This window comes from Pleuronectes platessa, chromosome 6, assembly GCF_947347685.1.
Source record: "Pleuronectes platessa chromosome 6, fPlePla1.1, whole genome shotgun sequence".
Taxonomy (NCBI): domain Eukaryota; kingdom Metazoa; phylum Chordata; class Actinopteri; order Pleuronectiformes; family Pleuronectidae; genus Pleuronectes; species Pleuronectes platessa.
Genome location: NC_070631.1, coordinates 27,959,507 through 27,985,195, shown reverse-complemented (window position 1 = coordinate 27,985,195; position 25,689 = coordinate 27,959,507). Strand labels below are relative to the sequence as shown.

General features: G+C 40.7%; 1 protein-coding gene across 2 annotated transcripts in view; it reads right to left on the bottom strand.

Moving 5' to 3' along the window:
• LOC128443062 (sodium-coupled neutral amino acid transporter 3) overlaps positions 1-24,797 on the bottom strand; it is a 53,091-nt gene extending 28,294 nt beyond the window's left edge. Inside the window, exons 1-9 of one of the 2 annotated variants that reach the window (XM_053425767.1) lie at positions 24,512-24,797; positions 17,075-17,226; positions 16,891-16,963; positions 15,762-15,877; positions 14,877-14,950; positions 14,379-14,471; positions 14,106-14,187; positions 12,491-12,573; positions 7,789-7,847 (exon numbers count right to left, since the gene is read on the bottom strand). In XM_053425767.1, the coding sequence (XP_053281742.1) occupies positions 7,789-7,847; positions 12,491-12,573; positions 14,106-14,187; positions 14,379-14,471; positions 14,877-14,950; positions 15,762-15,877; positions 16,891-16,963; positions 17,075-17,139 (645 nt within the window). In that variant the 5' untranslated portion in view covers positions 17,140-17,226; positions 24,512-24,797. The remainder of the gene's footprint in view (positions 1-7,788; positions 7,848-12,490; positions 12,574-14,105; positions 14,188-14,378; positions 14,472-14,876; positions 14,951-15,761; positions 15,878-16,890; positions 16,964-17,074; positions 17,227-24,511) is intronic. The other variant, XM_053425768.1, reaches the window with a different exon arrangement.
• Between the last annotated feature and the right edge of the window lie 892 nt (positions 24,798-25,689).

The following is a 25,689-nucleotide window of genomic DNA, read 5'->3' as shown; positions in this document are numbered from 1 at the left end:
TGTGTCTATGTGTATGCATGTGAAATAAAGTTAGTGTTATTTAATGATTCATCATTTTAACAAACTCCCATATTTCAAAGATAACAACAGCAGCCGCTTATCACAATTTAGAAAAACACATGTATTCATCTATATGTATCTGTCTGTGTCTATCAATGTGTCTCTGTGTCTGTGTGGGTGTGTCTGTGTGTGTGTGTGTGTGTGAGGGAGCGAGAGAGAGAGAAAAGGAAGGGGGCGTGGCGATGACGCAGTCACGTGGTGACGTCACATCTAAGATGGCGGCCGATCATGATTCGTGGAATCAAGGCCTAAAAACTCTCAAAATGGCGGATTGACTACAAAACAAAATGCCGGAGCCGTTATGAATTTAGAGCCAGAATGGGAGGAGAGGAAGAGAGGAGGCGTGGCAATAATAGATTCCAAATGGTGGTTTAACTTGCGTTATTCAAAATGGAGTCTATGTTAATGACACCATGTGGCCGGAGCTCACACTGGTGGTCGTCACATGAATTACACCAAGGGATTTTCAGACAAAGAGAATTCTTTGTCTCTGCTTTGGCGTTGGGCCGCATGGCTTCCAGATGTGTCCAGCCTCTCTGAATATAGATTTAACTATGTTACATGAACTGTATTCTAAATACAGATCGGATGTGTGTATAAACAGGTTTAGGAGAAAAGAGAAAGAGAGAGAGATCAGGAAACATCGTCAGAGACAACTACTAGCGAAGCAGGCAGTCCAGTTACGTGAGATTCATCTTTTAACAGATGTAAATCTCCGCACAATATCTCTGACGGTAACACGTTAAAAGGAAGCGACGGCTCGTTACCGCGCGCTTCTCGAAAACACAGTAGACAAAGGAACCGGATGTGACGTCTCGGTCCGCCGTGTAACGGCTAAAAACAGATCAGCGATCTACAAACAAACATACAATCAAACAAATGACACGCTAAGTATTTAAACTAGTCTCTGCCCAGACAATAAAGCCTCTTACTGTGACCTCCGCGGTGTTGCTTGCGAGTGGGGCGCGGATTTCCGGGAGTCCAGTGAATGTCTCGTTAAACCTCAGGATGCGTGCGAACGGGCGGATTCCTGGAAAACAAAATCAGTGTCCTGGCCTCTTAAGCGGTGCTCCGGTGGGTCTCGTGGTTGCAACGGAGATCAGTGCTAGGCCGAATCGAGCGAACTTCTCTTGCTCTTGGAACGGAATTCAGCTTCGTCTCTTCTGCAGGGATGAACAGCGGTAACGCCGCTGTGGATTTGGAAAGAAAGTCTGTGATGCTCGACCGGCGAGCGAGTTCCGGTGCGCGGCCTCTTCAAGTTAAAATAACAAAAAGTCCTATCAAAATAAAACGTCGACTGAATAAGGAAATAAAAGAAGATGGAAATAAAACAAACGTCTGTAATTCTGGTTGCCCCCTTTAGCAACTAAATCAGCTGAAGACCCGAAGGGGTCTGGTGATGTCTTCAGTGCAGGGTAAATGGCAGCGATTATTGATGTCTCAGTGGTTTTGTTCTACCTGAGAGGTCCTCCTCCTTGAGGAGTTGGTCATAGGATGATGCTGGCTTTAAGCCAATTGAGTGTCAGAAATGGATCTGAGTGGGCGGGGCTTGGAACTGAGCAGGGGTTTCTGGGAAAACCCCAGGACATTTTTCCACCACCAGGGGGAGATTCTTGAGCCTGCAGGAGGATGTTTTCCCGCCCAAAGTTTAACCCTTTGTTCCTCTCGGCTCCAGTGTCTGGTGGCCCCCCCCGCTGGGCTCTGGCCCAACAATGATTATTAATAATTAGCCAACGTCAAATCTACTACTACTATTGCTCAACACTAGAGTTAATGAGACTTCACTCAGTGTTAAAATGAGTGGAGCGACACGCAGACATGATTCGACACCGTCGATTAGCGAGGAACGGAGTAATGTGAGTGAATTGAGGTTAAAGACCAGTCGAGCTGCTGCATTCTGGCTGAGAGCCTGGACCAGAACCTGCGCCGCCTTCTGAGTGAGAAGGAGACGTATTCACCTGATGTCGTGCAGCATGTATCTACAGGAACAGGTTGTTGCACAAACTAATCCCTTTTTGTGTCTGCTTTTCGGGTCCAAAACAAAGACCATAACACTTTTGTCCTACAACAATCATGTTTTAATAATTACAAGGATATTATGGATGAACAATGAATATAACCATACACTCTCTACATCACACACATATGTGATCTCATAACTAACCTTTTGGAAGCAATCTTTTGTTTGTATTGCCACTGGTCTTCCTGAACATCTCCAAAACATCTCCAAGTGGCCAAATTATACCGAATGCTTTAACTGACTCTGGAAACTTTTGAGAACATTCTGAAGCATTTGGATGAACATAAACCTCTACCCATCATTCAAACTTTGATCATCATTTTTCTCACATAAATGAATGTGATTGGTTGCTGGAGGGATCCCCTCACATTTTGAAGATACAGATGAATATGATACAAAAATAATAAACGTTGTTTCAAAACAAGGATTTCCCACAAATACACACACACACACACGTGTTTAGTAGAGGTATCAGTAGGATATTGACTGATACTGACATTTTCTGCCAAAATACTTGCGATACGTACCATATCTACTTCACATATCTCGTGAATTTTATACATATTTTTATTTTGTTGATTTGCTATGTTGCATGCAATATGGGTTTGTCCTTGGAGAGGGATCCCTCACATGTGGCTCCGTCTGAGAGGAGAGGATGTGGCACCTAGCACATTAAAACTGTATTTACTGAGATGTACTGCCTCTGTAAACTGGACATGAGTAACTGATTGGCGGATAATTAGCTTCTCAGACAAACATGAACAAATATGTAAAACAAGTTGACTTACACGCTCTAACCCAGTCTTTCTCTCTCTGACACACGTGCGCGCACACACAGCAGGGACCGCTGGCAGTTAAAAAAGCTCAGGAGTTTTTAAACAAAAATACATTCCCATAACAGAATAATAATCTCTGCAAAAAATAGGTTCCTGGCACCTTTGCCCCATCCTTACCTGTGCACAGAACCTAAAAATCACAAATTTTTAGACCCCACTTTAAGTTTGTTTAGCCCAACCTGTCGCTACTGGATCAGGATAGACTGACAGTGCAGTGACAGACACCAAAAGAGGATATTTTCTGTCCTCAAAGTAGATCATAAAAAGCATACAAATAAAAACACGCACTCAAAAAGCCACTAAGGCACCTGAGGAGTTTTTCTCACACAAGGAATAATAAATCTATTGTCCAGGCAAGGGCGTCCACTGCCTCTCTAGCCTCTCTTGATTACACTCAACTTTGGTAAACTTTGACCCGGAACAATAGCCTACATTTTGTTTTAACTATGCCGTAACGGTGGTACCTGCAGACAGTGTAAAAGTAAATATGATGTACTTGAGCTACCCAGCATCCTCCATTCCCATCCTTCTTGAATATATAAAGTCCTTCGGGAATATTTCTGTTTACACTATAAATTGGAAAAAGAGCGAATTTATGCCTTTGGTGGATAAACTCACCAACAAATTTTTGGAAAAACTGCCTTTCCGTGTAGTGAAAGATTGTTTCACGTATCTTGGCCTTAAGCTCACGAGAGATCCAAAACATATTTTTAAACTCAACTTTACAGAATCAATAGAAAAACTCAAAGAAAATATTGTGTCCTGGAGAATATCCATGATAGGACGGGTAAACGCAATCAAAATGGTAAGCTTGTCTAGGCTTCTATATCTTTTCCAGAACCTGCCCATATATTTAAATGCATCCTTTTTTAAGAAGCTCGATTATATCATAGTCCCTTTCATATGGGGTTACAAATTACACAGGATATCCAAGCCTCACCTACAGAAGCCCACTAAAAAGGGTGGTCAAAGTTTGCCAATTCTGAAACACTAATACTGGGCAGCTAACTCCAGAGCTCTTACTTACTGGAATTGCAGCAGCATAGAGGCGGAAAAGGACCCTTTGTGGCTACAACTTGAGGCCTCTGCTGTTAAAAATTCCTTACTCCCTGCACTTTTGTTCTCCAGCCCTACCCTCATAGACAAGTCAATCCGCCAGAACTTTACCCTAAAGAATTCTTTGCAAATACTAAACCAGATAAAAATGGCTCGCCAGGCCCCTAGTGTCTCTATACATGCCCCAATTTGCCAGAACCACACATTCAAGCCTGGACAACTGGATGGGGTCTTTGCAGTTTGGAGGGAGAGGGGAATAAGAACTTTCCTAGATTTGTATATTGATGGCCAATTCGCTTCATTTAGTCAACTAAAAACGAATTTTAATCTTCCAAACTCACACCTTTTTAGATATCTTCAAGCCAGACACTACGTTCAGAAAGAGTGTCAAGACTTTAAGTCCCCCACCATCACTCACCCTCTCCTTGGGGTTTTCTTGCTCCCTCCTGACTCCAAGCATTTAATATCAAAATTTATAGAAGGTTTGGCTGATCAAGTTTCTTCTGACCTCATTAGGTAGGCCTGGACTAGGGACTTGAACTCAGATATATCAGCTGAGCTCTGGGAGGTACCAATGACTCGGATTAACTCTTCTATGAATTCACGTTTTGGATTAATCCAATACAAGGTGTTGCATAGATTGCAATATTCAAAAACAAAGCTAAACCGCATTTTCCCATCGGTCTCCTCTCAATGTGATAAGTGTGGTGCTGCTAAGGGTTCACTGGCGCACCTTTTTTGGTTTTGCCCTAAACTGTATAATTTTTGGAGTAAAATGTTTCAGTTGCTCTCAAAAGCCTATTCTGGAGACATTCAGCCAAACTTCAATCTGGCCATCCTTGGATACTCTGCATAGACTCTTAAGCTTCCTTATGATACACACACTTCTCTCCACCTCGGGATGGTGGTCGCTAAGAAACGTATTCTTCTGACTTGGAAGTCTACTTCTCCACCCTGCTTCACACACTGGCTTAACAAGATGTTCTCTGTTATTAAAATGGCAAAACTGCGTCACCACAAAGGCAACACACAGAAAAGGAATGAGAAAACATGGGGACCTGCTTTAGCGCAGTGCAATATATCTTTATCTCCACAACAACTCTGACCTACCTGGCGACATTAGTTGATGTAGTATATTACTCTGTTCACTTATTTGTTTTACCTGGTCCTATCTTTTAGATAGGGCTATTGTGAGAACATTCCCAAAAGACCATATATGTAATTGAGTAATCTGTCTGGCAGCTTGTTTTTATTATGTTGTTTGTTTTTGGTGTGTGTTTTTACCCTATGTTTTGTTTTTGTTTGTGAATTTGTATTATGTCTTGTCAACACTTTGTTATGTATCTGAAAATTGTAAATAAAGTATAAATAAAATAAAATAAAAAAAGATGAGAAGAAAGGTGCCAGAGGACCTCAGGTAAAGTATCAAAGAGAGGATCAAATTCACATCAGGGTTAGTGCAGCTGATGTACATCACAGAAGACCAGTGTCCTCTAGAGAAGAGTGGAAATGAAAACACTCCTGGGAAAGAGGGAAATATATATATATATATGCTATATTAATTTAAGTTTAAGTTATAACAATATTTTTAATAATGCACCAAGTTAGAGGTTTCCTTTAACATATCCAAGCAAAATTGTTATTCTACAATGAAATATCCTGAATTGAAACGATATTGAATCAAGACCTTGTGAATCGGAAATTAATCGATTTGTGAAATCAGTGGTGATACCCAGCCCTAGTTAAGAAATTACCAATGTATATGGGAGTTGACAAGAAAAGGTTAAATAGGTCTATTATTGCATTCCAAAAAGACAGTGAAACATTTTGGGTTCAGTTCGGCGCACCAGTGCAACTCATGTGAAGAGTTAGTGTTAAGCTATGTTATGATATTGTGTTAATGATAATCGATAATTTACTATGGCCTTCAAAGGACGTTATGAAAATTTAAATGGCCCTTGATAGAAAAAAAAGTTTTGTCACCCCTGTTTAAGACGATGAACTTGAACAGTACAGGTCTAGGCTCACTGAAGCCCACCATGAAGGTGTACTCAGGGTTTCAACTTGCAAACTTCATAAGGGCTGTGTGAGCAGAACTAGTGTCAGATGACTGGCAACACATGAATGTATTCAGGGATTTCATCTGTTATAAACAGTGCACGGTTTTAAATTTAATTTATGGATAAAAAAGAGATATGCACTTACTGATTAAAAAATTGTTTTAATTAGTTTTTTTGTGTAACATCATGAAAAACAGCTCTTTATGTTTTGCACATTATGTTAGAAGCAAAAATCCATTTTTAAAAAATATTGTGAAATAGCACAGTGGTTCTAAACTGACCTCTTGTGATGTGTCAATAGTCATAAACTGATGTGTCGACCCACAGCAGAGTTAATTTTGGCAGCTATTTTTTATCTTAATCTTTAGACGAAAATGCAAATTAGTTTTAGTCACATTTGGTCATTTTTATCCTTTTTAGTTTTAGTCTAGTTTTAGTCGACGAAAACGAATTACATTTTAGTAGAGATGCACCGATTTATCGAACGAACATCGGTAGCGGCCGATATTCACCTCGTTTACTGATATCGGCTTATCGGTAATAAACTTGACTTTCACCGATATCATTGGCCGATGTTCATATTTGTGGTAAAACCGCTGGGCACGTGCCGCGGCTGGGGGAGCAGTCGCTCCGTCGCCCTCCTCTCCACGCCGCCGGAGGCTCAGTGTGCGGCACCGGGAGGTCCTCATCCGGTGGCGCCTCACGGCGTCGCTGTTGCGGGGGCTTTCTTTCTCTTGGACCGCGGGGCGGTGTCCATCGCCGGCGCGGAAGGCGGGCCGTTGGAGGGGACTGGGTACGCGGTCAACGGCGGCCACTCTGGACGCGTGTCGGGCCCTTCTCGCGGATCACCTCAGCTACGGCGACCGCTGGGGGAACCTTCTGTTCGCGCGGGGGGGGCACCCTGCGGTGCGCCTTGGCTGGCGCCTAGCAGCTGACTGAGAACTGGTGCGGACCAGGGGAATCCGACTGTTTAATTCAAACAAGCATCGCGAAGGCCCACGGTGGGTGTTGACGCGATGTGATTTCTGCCCGACACTAAAAACAGGTAAAACTGAGGAGGGCTTGTTAAGTTATCTTGACTCACGCAGTGTAACTTGGTGTAAAAAGTATGAGCGTAGCGTCTGTTTAAGTACTTTATTCTCATGTGCACCGGCTCTATTCATCCGTCTCATGCACAGGTAACAAGGGAATTGACAACATACGTCATACACACAGAAGCCGTAACACATCTAATAAACGGGCAATACTGCTACCGTAAAACAATGAGAAGAGTGTTCTCTATAATGATACTTTAACAGGGCTGTTTTAGACAGGGTAAAAAGGTGCTGTTTTAAATTATCCTTGTGGTATTTTGACCAAAATATTTTACAGTCATTTCATTAAGATCCCAAGGAACCATTTCAACTTGCGGTAAAATTGGCATAATATGTCTCTGTTAAATAAAGTTTAGTTAAATCAAAGATTGTTTCATAAATCTGATTCAATTTGTGCTCATTAAAAGATAAGAGTGATGAAGGGCTGACATTTTTTTTTAAACTGAAGCTCGGTAGAAACCAACGTGAACGTCACGATTCACAAAATTATTGTGAGTTAGTCAACCACCAACATTTTCGTCTCGTCAACGAAAGTTAAAATAGATTTAGCAATAGTTTTTATTTTCAAAGATCCATTTTCATAACGTCTCAGTCTCGTCTTAGTCATGGGGAAAAGGTTTTCGTTTTTTGTCAATGAAATTAACATTGACCCGCAGACTCACCACAGAGAGAAAGAAGACCATGCAGCAAAGAGAGAATCCACTGCTGTAGCCAAGATACCCTGCCGAATTGAAGAAAACAACCCTCAGTTAGTACAGATTAAACAAAAATACATGTTCTCCTTTATAACTGTGTAAAAACACAACAAGCTTGAAGCAACATTTGTATGCCAGTCATCCTGAAATCCATGCAAAAGAAGGCCAACATTATTTCATGAGCTACTAGTTTATGCAAAATCTAATTTAAAGGTACTGATGTGTTTTGCTTTTCTTAATGGGATATTTACTGCTGTTGTCAATGCTGAGAGAAAGCAGAGTTTATTTTTGGCACTTTACATTAGACAATTTTAGTTTGATGTTGAAATGCTGAAAAGGAGTAGTTACACTTCCTGCTACTAACAGACTTTGAGGCATATGTTTTCAATCTTTGTAGACATTATTTCAGAGCTGCCAACTCTCACGCTTTCGCCGTGTGACACACGCTTTTGCATGTTTTCACACTCACTCACGCCACACATCCAATTTCTCACGCCCCCAAAAAAACGGATCTTTGAAAATAAAATCTATGAGTAAATCTATTTTGACTTTCGTTGACGAGACGAGACGAAAATCTTGGTGGTTGTGTAAGTCACAATAATTTTTAAAAAAATTATCATTTCAGGCCCTCATGAAGTACCAGGAGCGGGCGAGTGTGTGTGTTTGTGTGTGTGTGTGTGTGTGTGTGTGTGTGTGTGTGTGTGTGTGTGTGTGTGTGTGTGTGTGTGTGTGCTCCCAGATAGCGCACCGGTCCCGGGGCTCCGCCCCCTGCCCCCGCTCACTCGCTCAGAGAGACTCATTGACATCAGAGCTCGTTCACGTGAAGCAGCCGCTCAGTGACTGACTGCTTCTTAACTATGGAAACAGTGAAAACACAGGGTTTCTCTGGTCTCAGCTGCTCAGAGATCAACGCCTCAGCTTCTTTATCAGAGCAGAAGCTGCAGTTGGTTTCTACCGAGCTTCAGTATGTGTGTTCGCCTCCAGTCTGACCTGCCCGCTTTTTGTTTTAATACTACTCTTATAATAATACTCTTAAAATATATATTTTCAAGCTATTAGGCTGCAGCTTTGTGTTTTTATTTATTTCAAAAAAGTTTGTATAGCTTTGAATAATGAAAAATATTTCTCCCTAACTAATCTTGTGTCATTTTTTGCTGAACATAAATCATTAACTGCTCTTAAGAATATAATTATTAACAATATATGTTAGGTTTCAGTTAAAGGGGACATATTATGCCCATTTTACCACAGTTGATATGGTTCCTTGGGGTCTTGGGATCAAATGTCTGTAACATATTTTAGTCAAAATACCACAAGGATCATTTAAAACAACACCCTTTTTACCCTATCTAAAACAGCCCTCCTCAGATTGACCTGTTTTGAGTGCCCCGCCCCCCTCTCACCCCTGCCCCCTCCTCCCTCCTTCACGAGATACAAGCGCCCAGATTTTTAGCTATCCATTACCTCTGTAGAAATATGGCTACTGCAGACGTAGATATAATCTTGCAACCATATCGTTTTGAACCAGAGTCAGGTGGACCGAAGCCTGGATGTGAGAGCCCCGGCTCGCCGGCTCCCCAGCGCAGCTCCGCAGTGGGGGCATTGGGAGCTGAAGCTGGCGCTGCAGCAGCATCCTTCCACACTGTTGAGTCAACGTTTAGAGGTGTCCCGGGGTCTCCGCCTCGACGATCGGCATAGCAGCAGCGAGATAACGCTAGCTAACGCTGCAAGCTAGCTCTAGCTCGCTGCTGCTACCGGTCAGACATCTAAGTGGCCGCATAAACATGCCGATCGTCGAGGCGGAGACCCCCGGGCGTTGGCGCCATCTCCCCGGGAAAGGGGTGAGCGCGAGCCCGGAGCGTGAGCCCGGAGTGCAAATCGTAATCCCATTCGACGGGTTTTTGGGACGGTAGACATGCCAGATACCGAAAATAACATGTAGAAGCACTACAAAAGTGTAATTTCTAGAGATGAGCCGGATACTCGGCTGAAACGAGTATCCGGTACGGATAAAGCACCTTTGCCGAGCACGAGTATTATACGAGTAATACGAGTCATTATCTGTGCTCGGACTGAATGAAAATCCTCACACAGCGTCACAGCGCTCCTCCCCTTCACACACCGCTCTGCTCACTCACTCACAGAACAGCTCTTTGTCTCTCAGTCACTCAGGTTCGCGGGTCTTTTCCGTTAACGTTTAGGGTTTCTTCAGCTTGAAGTTTGTTTTTATTTCAGTTTGTACTTACTTATTAACCAGTAGAGTTCTGTTAAACGTGGGTTCGTTCAGACGTGGTGCTGGTAGAAAGCGACTATCGTTGCGTCTCTGCCTTTCGGAGATTTTTTTTTTAAAACAGTTTGTTAAGTTATCCTTGCTCACTTGGCGTAAAAAGTATGAGCAGAGCGTCTGTTTCAAAAATACTTTATTCTCTGTACACCGGCTCTGTTCATCCGTTAAATGCACAGGTAACAAGGGACAACTGACAACACACGTGATACAAAACAGAAACCGTAACACCTCTAACAAACGGGCAATAGTGCTACCGTAAAACAATAAGAGCGTTCTCTATACTGATAATTTAACACAGTTCTTTTTTTTTACTTCACGCATTGAGTGTCTGACTACTCTCTAGCGTCTGGCTACTCTCTCTCTCTCTCTCTCTCTGTCTCTCTCCCTCTCTCTGCCGGTCGTTGGAGTTTTTTTTTTTTTTTTTTAAACCGTCAGTTGGCTCTAACCAGTTTTATTTTACTTCACGCACTGAGTGTCTGACACTTTCTAGGTAGTAGTGGTATAAAAAATATTACAAATTAAGCTACACACACACATTATATATTATATATATATTATATTATATTATATTACATTTCACTTCATAATTGCAACAGCATGTTTTGTATTCATTGTTGCAAAACTTAATAGGTCGTTTGTTATTGTGATCAAAATCATTGATCCGAAGTTCAATGCTGATGCTGTCCTGTAACCCATATCAATTGCATGCTTTCAATTATGGATGTTTCAAATACCAAGAGCTAAATCATGGTCTGTGTTTATTGCACACCTTAATACCGTTCCATAACAGGTTAATAGTTTAATTTCTTATAGGTGTAAATAAAGACTTCAGAAATATTCAAGGGAAACGGTGTAAAATGCATAACCCTTTGAACTTAATATTTTAGTCAACTAAAAACTACAGTAGATTAAGTCGACCATAATCTTGTGATATTTAGTTTAAAACTAGAGTAAAACTTAACAATTCAGATGACTAAATTATTACAAAAAATAGATTACAATTTGCTGTCGAAATGAAAACTGCTGTTGAGTTCTTTCTTAAGACAAAACCATGGGGTCCATTTTCATTGCTACGCCGATGACACACAGGTCTACATCTCCTCTAAACCGACCGCTGCCATCCCTCCTACCTCCCTCATCACCTGCCTTGATGACATCCGGAGCTGGATGAGCAGGAACTTCCTAAAACTAAACGGCAATAAAACTGAGGCCCTGCTCATCGGCTCCAAATCCATCATCACCAAATCCCAACACACCCCAGCTCCACCCATCATCGTCGACGGATTCCCTGTACCCTTCTCCCCCCAAGTCAAGAGCCTCTGCGTCATTCTGGACAGCACCCTTTCATTTGCACCCCATATTAAAAACATCACCCGGACTGCGTTCTTCCCCCTCCGCAACATCTCCAGACTCCGCCCATCACTGACCCAGTCCAGCTCCGAAATCCGGGTCCACTCATTTGTCACATCCCGCATCGACTACTGCAATGCCCTCCTCACCGGACTCCCCAACAAACTCATCAACAGACTGCAAATCATTCAGAACTTGGCCGCCCGGATCATCACCTGTACCAAATCATCGGATCACATCACTCCTGTACTCATCCAACTTCACTGGCTCCCTGTACAATACCGCATCGACTACAAAAACCTTCTCCTCACCTATAAAGCTCTCCACAATCTAGCCCCCACTTACCTCTACGACCTCCTTCAGGAATACACTCCCTCCCTCATCCTCTTCTGGACTGCTAACCATCCCCACGTCACGCCTCAGTACCATGGGTGCCCGAGCCTTCAGCTGCTCAGCACCCAGGCTCTGGAACTCACTCCCCCCACACATAAGACAATCAGACTCCATCACTCCATCATTCAAGTCTCAACTCAAAACTCACCTGTTCAAACTGGCATACTCTTTATAACTGGACCCTGTGCACTTCACTTGTTTTTATGTTGATGTTCTGTTTTAATGTTGTTTCTATCTTTCATGTTTTTATCTTTTATCCTGTACTATTTTATTGTAAGGTGACCTTGGGTGACTTGAAAGGCGCCTCCAAATAAAATGTATTATTATTATTATTATTATTATAATGACTTCAGAAATATTCAAGGGAAACTGTGTAAAATGCATAACCCTTTGAACTTAATATTTTGGTCAACTAAAAACTATTGTAGATTAAGTCGACCATAATCTTGTGATATTTAGTTTAAAACTAGAGTAAAACTTAACAATTCAGATGACTAAATTATTACAAAAAATAGATTACAATTTGCTGTCGAAATGAAAACTGCTGTTGAGTTCTTTTTTAAGACATTAAATAATCAATGGTCTTGTTGAACACAAACTGACAAGTTGTTTGTTATCATGTTGAATCAGATGACTTACCCAGGTGTTTCATAAGGGCCAGCGGGAGGATGATGCAGATGGTGACAATGATGATGAGGTAGTTTCCATTCATGAACCAGTTGCTAGACACAGAACACAAAACATCACACACATAGAGTAACACATATTTACAAATTCTCTTCAACCCATGCACAGAAAAGGGGCACTGACTTAAAGGCTCCATATTTTACACCTTTCTAGGATTTAATTTGAGTTATTTGTACCCTAAGATGATATAACAGTGGTTTAAAGTGGAAAAAACTGTTGCTTTTTCTCAGTGTTGTTTGTTGTGGTTAGCCTGTGGTAGACCAGATGTCTGCTAGGTGTCGAAACAAAAAACAAAATCACAAACAACAGATCACTTCATCAAAAAGTAATCTAATTATCAAACTTGTTTTTAACTACAACAAAATAAAACAGCTGTCTGCGGTTTGCAGCTCCCTCTCTCTCCCTCTCTGTTGCTCTGTCATTGACTGTCACTGTCAGTTCACTTCCCGACGTCTCACTTCTGTAGGTGGATTGTGACCAATAAAAGGGACAAGAGAAGAGGAACAACCATGTATCCCTGTCAGTCCATTGCTTCTTTGCCCGATTGAAAGGCAGGTTCAGACTCAGGTTCGATATTGCAGGTGGCAGTGGTGGTATCTGACTCTCCCTCAGCTGTCACTGCCAGCAGGACCCATTAGCTTCACCGGGCTAGCTGTAGTTGGTGCACTGTTATCATCACTGTTGTATTTGCTTGTTTAGTGAATCTTAATGTCTGAGGCCTGTTTTTTTTCATTTAGGCATTCTGACTCATCTGTAAACCGTCCAAAATACTGTATATAAACACTGCTTATTTTAGAGTCCATTCAAATATCAACCCCCAACTCAGAGATGAGAAGTTCAGGTGACTACGTAAACCTAGTGCTTTATGTGCAGCGCCACCACACATAGAAGACCGCAGGAATAGAGTTAAATTGTGGAGACAAATGTTCGGAAAAAGGAATGTAATGAATGAATAAATAAACGCACGACATATTTACTCTTATATTTATTTATTTCAGAAAACTTAATGTGCATAAAATATTGTCTTTGACACAAAAGTGGAAACAATTTTGAGCTACCCATAACATCTCAGGGAAGGCTTTCAGAGGAGCTCAAGTCCTTTTCAGGGCAGCCAAGCTCCCCTTAGCTCCCCTGTTACAGTTTAATACAGTTTACCCTAATACAGTTTCCTACTTTTCTACAACAGGCCTTTGGACAAGTCTCCCAAAGAAGCACTTCTGAGCTTCTTTTTAGGTGCTCATTAGAACATTTAAAACAAGTCTTTAAGAACTTTCAAAAAACTTCCACAATATTAGGTCAATCATAAAATATATTTTTTTGAAAAATTAATCAGTGATGAAGTCATAAACATATCTCCAGCTCTGTTTTTGCTACATTGCTTCTTTTATAACACCTATGGCGGCAGATTCTAATCAAAAAAAGGAATTTAATTTAAATTATATATACTAAAACCACCAGAGACGTATTGGTCTTTTCATCCTAGACCCGTTAAATTTCTTTAAAGGACACACAAATGATGTTGAATTTCATACATTTCGTTGATTTTAAGGTTGCTGGCAGTACTCACTCAGAGCTGGCTGACTGGCCAAGAAAGGTTTGGATAACCAATGGTAACTCATATTTTACTATGAACAGGTAGCTTGACATGGCTGCGGAGTAGAAAAAACAGAACAAGTAAGGAAATTTGTGTCTGTCTATAATTAGTATATATATATATTTAATTCCCTCAAAATACAGATGTTCTGGAAAATGTGGTTCCTGAGGCAAAATGTTTTACTGCCTCCTCCACCCAGACATGCAACATAAACATTTCATTTAGAACACCTATCTAAAATCGTACCTCCAATGTTATGTAATGTTATGATGACAGCTGCTAGAATCTTCCCTGAAGGACCAAAAGCTCTGAGACCAAGCTGTTCATAGGCTCTGATACCTGAGACGTCAAGAACAAAGTAGCATGTTAAATAAGTGTGGACATTCTGCCACTTTAACAAGATTACAATGTGTACTAGGTTTACAGTATGTCATCATCAATACTACTACTAACTGGTGCTTATATCAATAAAGCATCAGTACAGCTATCAGCATCAGCGCACCTAATTCTTACTTGCTCATTGTGGGAACTATTTGGTTTCTCTATAATAATGTAATGTCCTGACCTTACTAAATAAAGTGCCTTGAGATAATGTATGTTGTGATTGGCGCTATACAAATAAAGCTCATTTGAATTAAATATACAGAAGAGGTATTGAGACATTGACACTGGCCGTGTAAAACATTTTACTTCTGAAACTTCTCAGGTTTTTGATAGTATTACCTATATGAAATTAAGCCTTACCCACAACTGCAGCACTGCATAGCAACAAATGGATGGAATAACATGAAAGACAAGCAATGCATGTCAACAGGATCCTGTAAAAGACATCAGGTATTGTAGATAGTGTTACCATTGTTATTGCTTACATGGTGTATTAATTTTAATATTGTTCTGTGAAATTCTTATTTCACAGCTTTAAAGTCTTGGATCTGAATTCTAAAAGCTACAGTCAGCACTTACAATGTGATAACAATTGGAGATAGGTGCGTTAGGGAGCCATGTTAAAAAAAGACATTTCAATTGTTCAACCAACATGACAAAAAGGCTGGCGCCAAGTTTAAACATGTTTTAAGAAAATAGGTAAGCATAGACAATTGGTTTTGCTCTTGTACAAAGAGTGTGTGTGTGTGTGTGTGGGGGGGGGGGGGTAGTTTTGGAAGATATACAGATTTGGTCTAGGTAAACTGGAGACTCTAAATGGACTAGGTGTGAATGCGAGTCTGAATGGTTGTTTGTCTCTGTATGTTGGCCTTGTGATGGACTGACCTCTATCCCGCCTGTCTTGCAAGGGGGCTCCAGCAAACCCTTGTAACTCTTAAAAGACAAGCGGTCTAGATAATTAATAAATGCTTAATGTTTTTCATAGCAACAATTCGTATTTAGTATGAGAAACAGTTATTCTGGGCAAGTGAATGAGAGCTGAGGACTTGTTAAGCCAGTGTTAATGTGCAGTGCTGGTGTAGCCCTTGCAGCCTTCATTATACACCATTAGGATGTTCTATTGATTAGTCTGTTTGTCTAATATTTTTCGTATTCGGGGAGCTACTGAGGTACAAAACATCTCTGTGTGGGTGTGTGTATCAAATTCATTTGTGTTCTCTGTGTATGCATATCTCTAGTACTCACAGGAAAAGGACTATGCCAGTGTTTGACATGGCATATGACAGACCCAGAATGCCACTGCCCATGATGGCATTACTCAAGTTGAAGACAGACATTGCAAAGGAGGTTTTACCCTCAAACTGAAAAATATGTTAGACTGGATTATTAATATCAAAGACACAAAAACATGAATGCATATTATATATTTCATCACAATGTATCCAAGAACAGTATTATATCCAAGGTCATCATGTTCCCACATTTTTTCAGTTTAGTTATTCCTGCATTGTGTGTATGTGTCAGGTACTCAGCATTTTCAAAAAACTCCTCAAGCACCAACTCTTCACCCAGGCCTCTGTTAATGCTCCACCCTGTTGCTAAATTCTATCCTGTTCTGTATTTAGACTATACTGTATTACTTTAAAAAAATCTCTCAACTGTTTTGTCCTCACAAAAATGTGTAAAGCATCCTTGAGTCCCGTGAAAGGCGCTATATAAATATAGGCCATTATAAATAAATATTATTATTATTAAAATATATTTTTGTAGAAATCATGGATGTTGAGAATGATGCATATAAATGATTTCAAAGAGGTATGAATGTTATTATTAAAACATAGGGTTAGGGTTAGGGTTAGGGTTGTATGTGTGTTGGTTACATTTAATCAAAACATGTCTTAATTAAAAGCATTGGGGGGGCGATGCAAACCCGCACGTATGTTGTAAATACCCCAATCATGCAAAGCTAAGCTTGATACGTGATAATGCCTTGTAGATATTCATGCACTACGCTATCATGTGTACATACATTCACCGCAAAAGCAATACTGAGTTTATACCGATGTTTCAACAAGCCAATGACATTGCCACAGAGCAAAGGATAGAGAGAGTAAGCAAACCACAGTCAAGCAAATAGATCCCTGCATACTTTAGGACCTGAAAGGCCACAGTGACTGTAGGGTATACAATAATATTTGTAGCATTATGGCTAGAGTGCAAGGCCATCGCAGCCATGTCTGTACTTTTATTCCTATAAATTTGCTGGATTCCTGTCAATGCATTTTTTATTTTCTCTATTGAGAATTAAGTCCAGTGCTTTCGTAGCAAATGACACAGACACATATAGCATACACTCTGCCCCTATCATACTCACATCTGTAAACTGACTTGGTGCGTTGCTCTTGTGATGCAGGAACTTTGCTTTCTCCGGTGGAACTCTACAAAATCTATCACAAATAAAAAAAGAAGCACTTCCTCAACTTTAAAATAATAAATATACTTAATTAATTATTATTTCATAGCGATACAGAATAGTAGGACATATGTAGGAAACATACCCTCCCTCCTTAGGCACATCAGCTTCATGGTGTTGATTACCTTTGGATAAATTCTGCAGTTCCATACTACAATTGACAGGTTCAGTAGTTTTACCTTCAGATAGATAGAAATTTGCAACAGAATGGAAAGGTACTCTATTAATAGGTGATATCTGAAAAGGAAGAAGCATAACATACGTTGGTGGGGTTGGTTGCTTTTGTCAGGAGTGAAATAATATGCATAAAGTTTATCTTCTTAGGACTATTCAAAACGAGACATCTTGACATGACATTGACTCGTATAAAATTCCTATCCCCAAACCTTCAATGCTTTATATACCCCTCCCACATCCACTTTCCTGCATCGTTAAACACATCCATTCAAATTCTTGTGAAGTGTAGAAAGTCATTTAAAACACTCAACATTGTGTATAGAAAATTATTTACTTAAATATTGACAATTGAAGTTTATTTATTTATAATTTATGTCATGCACCCTTATCCATCCTCAGGGGATGATGGTGGTCACTAGACTGTACATTTGGCATGATGCATGTAGGGATGGTTGACAGCAGATACTGTCATTGACCTCAGCCTTATCCTCAGCTGCAGCCTCAAACTCAAAAACAGATAAATGGACTTTGGACTTCTGCAATTAATTTTCTTACTATATTATTTTGCAATAAATCACAAACAGTGATAACCGAATACTCTTTTTATTCATTTTTGGGATGTTTGTAGTTGATGTTGGTAACTGTCCTCGGGGCCAAACTACATAGTAGGTTCAACATAGGCCGAATATCTTTCTGTAAGTCGTGGCTTGACTTAACCCAACAAACTAGGCTAAGTCGTCACACAACGCTGGTTATCAACTAATTTAGTCAATCCAGGCTTCCTATTCTAGATATGAGAGCCTGCACATAAAAGGGGTGGTGTTTACAGCATATGACCAATCACAGTCTTGTAAAAGTTTGAATGGCAACAGGGCCTCATATTTTCACAAATGAGGATCAAACTGTTGCATTGAAGAAAAATACGATGAGAACAAACACATTATCCAGACTAAGGAAACACATTTAAGGCTATAATGAGCTTTAGTTTGACACACACTGTCTGCACTGACTATGAGGATAGACTGTGGTGGAAACCTTTGCAATTACTAGTCAATAAACAGATATGGACCTATTTTTGTTACTATGCACATTTGGTCGGATCTGAAATCTCGCCTAGGGCTCCAACATTGCCACGGCCGGCCCTACTTAGATCAATGCAGACAGTCTGTGGTACTGTGAGAACAGAGCACCTACATGTCGGGTTGGTTATGTATGGCTCCAGCTGTTGACAAAGGTTGAACCGAAGGTTGGGCCTCTTTCTCAATTGTTGAATATGCTTGTTGATACACCTCCCCAGCTTGGAGCAAAATAGCTCCCACTTCCACACTTCACTATGCCTCAGCCGATAATGCAATTCAATTGATAAAGATTGCAGGTCAAGGAGCTTGGCTTAGAAGACCAGACATTACCAACTCTTTCAAAATCATCCCCATAGGCCCTTTTCCGTGGAACCAGTGTGGCATCCAGGTGGATTATATTATACAATTATATTTACGGTGCGCCTCACTTTTGGGTGTAGAATAGCCAGAGCATTATTACAATTTCTTTGAGGCGCGTTGTTACGCCGGGTTCACACCGGACGCGGAAGCGACACTGAAGCGCCGGGCAGCGCTAATAATATCTCATACTTTTGCTGTTATCAGCCAACAGAAAAAAAATAAGAATTTTAATATCTTTTTTTCAAGCATATACTTCAATCAATCAATCAATCAATCAAATTTTATTTGTATAGCCCATATTCACAAATTACAATTCATCTCATAGGGCTTTAACAGGGTGTGGCATCCTCTGTCCTTAACCCTCAGCAAGAGTAAGGAAAAACTACTAAAAACCCTTTTAACAGGGTAAAAATATGTAGAAACCTCAGAGAGAGCCACATGTGAGGGATCCCTCTCCCAGGACGGACAGAAGTTCAATAGATGTCCCGTGTAATGCAGAACATCAGAAAGATAAGGGTATTTACATCATTAGAACACTTGGTTGAATAAGTGAAGGTTAATGAATTGATGGATTTTTTCAGTAATGGTCGAGTATCTGAGTAGACATATTATATATCAAGCAGTCTTGTGGTAATCATAGTCTATGGTCAGCAGCCACCACGATCATGATCCACCATCAAGATCGGATGCCACTATAGTCCAGAATCATTATCAACTGCCGCCATCAGGATCCACCATCAGCTGCCCCTTCGATCGTGGTCCACCACCACTATCAGATGCCAGCACAATACAGGATCCGCCATTATTATCACAACAAGCCTGGACCGGCTGGCTGGAATGGTAACGGGGGTCTGAAATATAGTGATATTTAACAGAGTGCAACATCCACACAATGCACTGCGGAGCACGCCACATACCTGAACCGGAAACGGCAGCGTAAATGGGGGCGAAGAGCAACTTCACTCTATTTAACACCAGAGTGAGATGCGGACACATCGGTGATTTAATAATTATTTACCTGATGCACACAAGAACAAAAAGTGAATTTCCTTGTTACCAACCAGTTATACTTAGAAGAAGAGAGCCCTTTTTTGAGGATATTGACTACAGCAAATATGTCACATAGAACAGAGATGTGTTTGCGTTTCCAGTGCTGGCCCCAGACATGCCAGCATGCTACAGCAATAGGAAATATCTAGAATACAGTGATGATGAGTTTCAACTTGGGAGGAGGGAGGCCAACATATGGTGGCCGTGAGAGCTCAACGCACAGCGACTTAAGAAAATACATGCAAGTGGACAAAACACAAGCAAAATAAGAAAACATCTTCATGCGCTGCAAATACAGAAACGCGCTGCAAATACAGAAACACGCTACAATTACAGAAACGCGCTGCAAATACAGAAACGCGCTGGAGATACATATACACGCTGAAAATACACAAACGCGCTGTAAATATAATAATGCACTGCAAATACAGTAATGCGCTGCAAATACACAAACGCGCTGCATTTACAGAAACGACAACGGAGGGGTTTCCAGAGGACACCTTAAAGTGATGGACACGTCCGGTTGTTGTTGCTGCCACAGTTTGGAGTTGTTAAAGTCGGTGTCCGTCAGTGATATTGGAAAATTGTATTAGTGCAGATGTCTACTGATAACTCTCTAAGTCCCAATGGGCCGTAAACCATCTTAAATATAATTTTGTCTTTAGAGCGTCATGACTCCTCACTGGTTTGAGCTAGAGACATGCCGTTTTCCTGTTAGACTGAATAAACATCGCTTACAAGCAAGCCCCTGTTTGTAAGTAATTTACAGCACTAAGCATTCACATTCTTCCCTTTCTCCAGGCAATGTATTTTCCATATTGTGCAACCGAATTTGTTGGACCTATTTGAGGTTTGTGTGGCTCCTGTGGCAGAAGTGTCCATCACTTTTAGGTGTCCCCTGGAAACACATTTGCAGCGCATTTCTTTATTTGCGACGCGTTTTTTTATATGCAGCGCGTTTCTGTATTTGCACCGCGTTTCTGTATTTGCAGCGCGTTTCGGTAATGTGTTGTGTTGTGTTGTAAAATTTATTAAGATACTTTCTTACTTTGCTTGTATTTTGTCCACTAGCATGTGTTTTCTTAAGTTGCAGTGCGTTGAGCTCTAAGGGCCACCGTACCATTAGCTTGCGAACCAGAGCCCTCGATGACACTTCACAAAACCCACACATGGGGCAGCATTTGTGAACAACGTCAGGGGACCAGAGGAAGGCACTAGCTCTTCATAGAAGAAAGTGACTCCATTTAGTGATCCAGTAGACCAGACCTGGGGTCGGATTTATAACCGTTGCGTACGCACAAAACGGGCCCTGAAACGTGTGTACGCCACTTCTCAAGCCAAAGTTGGGATTTATAAAAACGAACTTGACGGGAAAATGTGCGTAAATCCCAGCGGGTCGGATTTATAACCGTTGCGTACGCACAAAACGGGGCCTGAAATGTGAGTACGCCACTGCTCACGCCAAAGTTGGGATTTATAAAACTTGACGGGAAAATTTGCGTATTTCTAAGCAAACTCTGACCCATGCGTACGAACGTTTTGGAGACGGGAAAGTGGCGATGCAGACATGAGGTGTTGAATTGAAGCAGATTATTGATCCACTTCATCATTTACATTAAAACCAACATCTTAGTTTTGCTCGCTGCTCCGCCCGAGCCTTTTAATTTAAAAATATATAAAACAACTTACAGCAAATTACGTTCATATTCTATTTAACAGTGGAGTTACAGAGCCGAGTCATTAATAGTTTTTAATAATATCTTCTATAATATCTTCAGTACTTTTTTCGTACTCTCCCCATAGGCTTGAGTGGAGAATTCGTAATTTACCCTCGACACCCGACATTGAACCGAGCAAACAGCGGAGAAGTTCTTGAAGATGGATGACATTAAATGAATAATTGAAGTGTAGAAGTACAGTGAGCTGTATGATCCTCTGCACATGTTGTATAAAGACAACACTAAAAAGGACACATGTTGGGACGCTGTTGCAGTTAATTTTGGAGCAACAAGTAAGTATATGCTTGTATTGTAATTCATTATTATCAGGCTCCAGCAGTAAGTCGTTAAAGACTCTACAGCTTGTCCAAAATGCCGCAGCACGTGTCCTGACGAGAACAAAGAGAAGAGAGCACATTTCTCCAGTATTAGCGTCGCTACACTGGCTTCCAGTTAAATCTAGAATAGAATTTTAAATTCTCCTCCTCACCTTCAAGGCCCTTAATAATATGGCGCCTTTTTACCTTAAAGAGCTGTTAGTACCTTATAAACCCGCTAGAGCACTCCGCTCCCAGAATTCAAGCCTACTTGTCGTCCCTAAATTCTCTAAAAGTAGAGTAGGAGCCAGAGCTTTTAGCCATCAAGCCCCTCGGCTGTGGAATAATCTACCACTTTCAGTTCGGGAGGCAGATACCATCTTTTCATTTAAGAGTAGACTCAAAACCTTCCTTTTTGATAAAGCTTATAGTTAGAGCTAATTAGTGCGCCAGAACGTTACTTGTTCTATTTTATGACACATGACACACGGAGCTTCTCTTTCCAGCTTCTCCTTCCTCTTCTCCATCCCTATCCCCCTTCCCCGGAATCCCTTTGCTTTATCACCCGCAGATCCAGGGCCTCTGTGGCCGCACCATGGATTGCGGTTTTTGGATCGCGCATCAGGGGTCGCGGTGGTGAATCCAGTGTGGCGGATTCTGAGTCATGTGGGCTGATCGTGGTGCTGGTGGCGGACCCTGTGTCGCGTTGGCATTGGGCACGGGCGGTGGACCAGGGCCGCGGTGGTGGCTTGTGATGGGTCCTGGTGGTCGGCGGTGGACGGTGACTGAGGACTGGAGTGGCGTCTGGTCTGGATGGTGGATCGTGGTCTAGATGGTTGCTGAGCATGGACTGTGCTTGCAGCGGGACTGCTTGGCATGTCATGTTGGGGTTGTCCTTCGGGATGTCTACCCTCATCAAATGCTGCTAGAGACTTTGATTATTGATGATGTTCTCCTGCACCTTTTTTTTACCCTGTTAAAATGTTTTTTTAGACATTTTCCATAGTCTTGTTGAAGGTTAAGGACAAATTTTATTTGTATAGCCCATATTCACAAATCCTAATTTGTCTCATAGATCTTTAACATGGTGTGACATCCTCTGCCCTTAACCCTCAACAAGAGTAAGGAAAAACTACCCAAATTTTTTTTTAACAGCGTAAAAATAAGGTAGAAACCTCACAGAGAGCCACATGTGAGGGATCCCTCTCCCAGGACAGACTATACATATTTAAGAAAAAAGGACTGCAATTCAAAGAAATAACATTTCCAGGTGTCCTATTCAGCTGAATTTGCATTTGAATTGTTTGTACAGTGCTCTTTGCCAATAAAAATAATATGATTCGTTACCAAACCTATTCTTTGCCATAGATTCAAATTCTGCTTTGTGGGCCAAACTATTTCTAAACTCCACGGAAATACAACAAAGCTCTATTGATAAGAGGTTAATGTGAAACCAGGTCTGCTCCAGTTCATGTCCATTCCATATGGGCCTCAGAATTGACAGACAGAGAGATAACAGCTGAGAATGACCTCCCTGCACAAACATGACTGAGCGTTGACATTATGTACAGTACTTATCACATGGATTTTGTAAATACTAGAGGGACATTTTACTTAATAAAAAACATATTTATTTAACCATGGTAAAATAAAAGATAATTGTAAGGAAATCACCCAGGCCATTTCAGAGCAATCTGAAAATCACAACAAAGACTAGTATGTACATTATATCATTGTCTTTACTGTCTCGAAATAAGTTATATTCAACAATTGTCATTCAGATCAAGATCAGGATATGTCTGTCCATTCAAAGGCTATGGGTCAGTAGTGGTCTTACTGGAATCTATTTAGCCTGAATGGGGCTCTAAATTCATAACGGAATGGAATCCCTGTCTGATTTGTTGAACTTTGATGAATGATGCATATTTGTTTTTAGCAAACATGACATGATTGAATTATTGTTTTAACCTACAATTCATCAAACACCTCTGTTAGTAATCTTCTCTGAAAGGAAAGTAAATAAAAGTCAAAGTCTAACTTTACTGGACACTATCGGATTTATTGTGATGCAGATACACCCGCCCATCCTGAGCACCAATCACACTCAAGAGTTTCTTGGATTTTGCAATGCTTTTAAACCAAAGACACTTTCACAGCCATAAAAAAACTTATATTAATGACATTATCATAGATTATGAGATCAATATATAAATCTAAACTTCATATTTTTTAAGTGTTTGCAATTGGAGCTGGAAATGAAAGAAAAGAGTTTGGATAATAACACTCACAGAGATGTCCTTCTCTGCTCAGGTTGCAGTATAGCTTTACATAGAAAATAGATGTTGGCTGCTCTATGAAATGTTTATCAAAACTCACAGTATCAGGTTACACAAATATTAACCACAACACTAGAAAAATAAATTGTTTTGTTTTGTTATTTCTTAGTTTATGACTCATTAAAACGAAATGAGTGCATTACAGCATTCCCACACAAACATTTATTCCACTCACTTCTTATTCCAAACATATTTGAGTATTTAACATGAAATATTTCTACATCAAGACTTGTCATTTATCATTTCAAGTTTATATTGTTTAAAAACAATTGTAGGGAAATAAATGATCAAAAACTGTCAAATTAATAGGGGGTAAACATTTATACATCAAAGTAACCTTAATGCTCCACAAAAAGACAATACTGTCCCCAAACTTCTGCTCCTCTCCCATAGTCAAACACTTATCCTGAGGAGACCTTCTCAAAGAGTCAGCCCTCGTGTTAGCATGGTAGCTCCAACTCAGCCAGAAGAATGGAGTGACTTACCTCCAGAAACAGGCCAAGGTGACTCTCTGAAACAGAGGGAGAACCTGTGTGTTCGTCCTCCTTATGTCAGAGCTGTAGTTTGGTTAGGCTAGATGAATAACACTTGTTTTTTAAGCCCAGCAGCAAAGCACGGAGTGTCTCAGGAACAGGTGGGGGAGAGGTGAGTAAATGTGGATGCAGGCAGTGAGCAGGAGAGCTACTTAAAACAACATTTTCAAGGTTCTTGTGAAGTTATGTGTGACTTTTTCTACCAGTTGTCAGGTGATCAGTACAGGGTTGCGTAAGAGCCTTGCTGCTGGTGGGCAGTACATTAGGAATGAAATGGAAAAAGCTCACTATGTTACATCACTTTCTACAGAGAGGTAAAATATATTAACTCAGCTCTGTTCATCAAGGTCATTCCCCAAATGCACTGGGTGCTGCAGCTGAACTGAGCTCTTTGAAACTACCATGGTTATTTTTATGTATTACCTCCACACTTGAACATATTGTCAGCTGTGTGTGTGCTGATTCATTCCATTAAAGGTACAGTGTATAGGATTTATGTGAAAGGGATGTATGGGCAGAAATTTATTACAAAATAATCCTAGTGATGTTTTCACTCGTGTCTCATCTCAATTGTATGAATTGTTGTTTTCTCAACCATTGATTGGGCTTTTATATCTAAATACTTGATATTTACATCGGGAGTGGGTCCTCTCTATGGAGGCCACCATGTTTTCTACAGTCGTCCAAACTGGACAAACTAAACACCTTTAAAGTTTTAATGACAACTGAAGGCTACAATATGTTCTCTTTCACGTTTGGAAGGGGAGGGTGAAGCGAGGAGTATTCAGCTGCAACATGAAACCTTACCACTAGAAGTCACTAAATTCGACACACTGAGCCTTCAAGTAAAAATGTGTTCACTTACTGTGTGCGTGTGTTTGTGTGTGTGTGTGTGTGTGTGTGTGTGTGTGTGTGTGTATTTGTGTTGTTGCTGAGGTTGTGTTTATTTGTATTATATTGTTTTGTGGAATTCTCTCTCTGTTATTGTTTGATTTATCATTTAATAGGACTGGTATGGGGGGCAGACACAATCTTTATGGGGTTATGTGACTGATCTAAAGGGAGCACAGAGAAGTGTGTAGGACTGCAGCTCTGCCTACTGATCCCAACTCTTGGTTGTCAATTTGGGT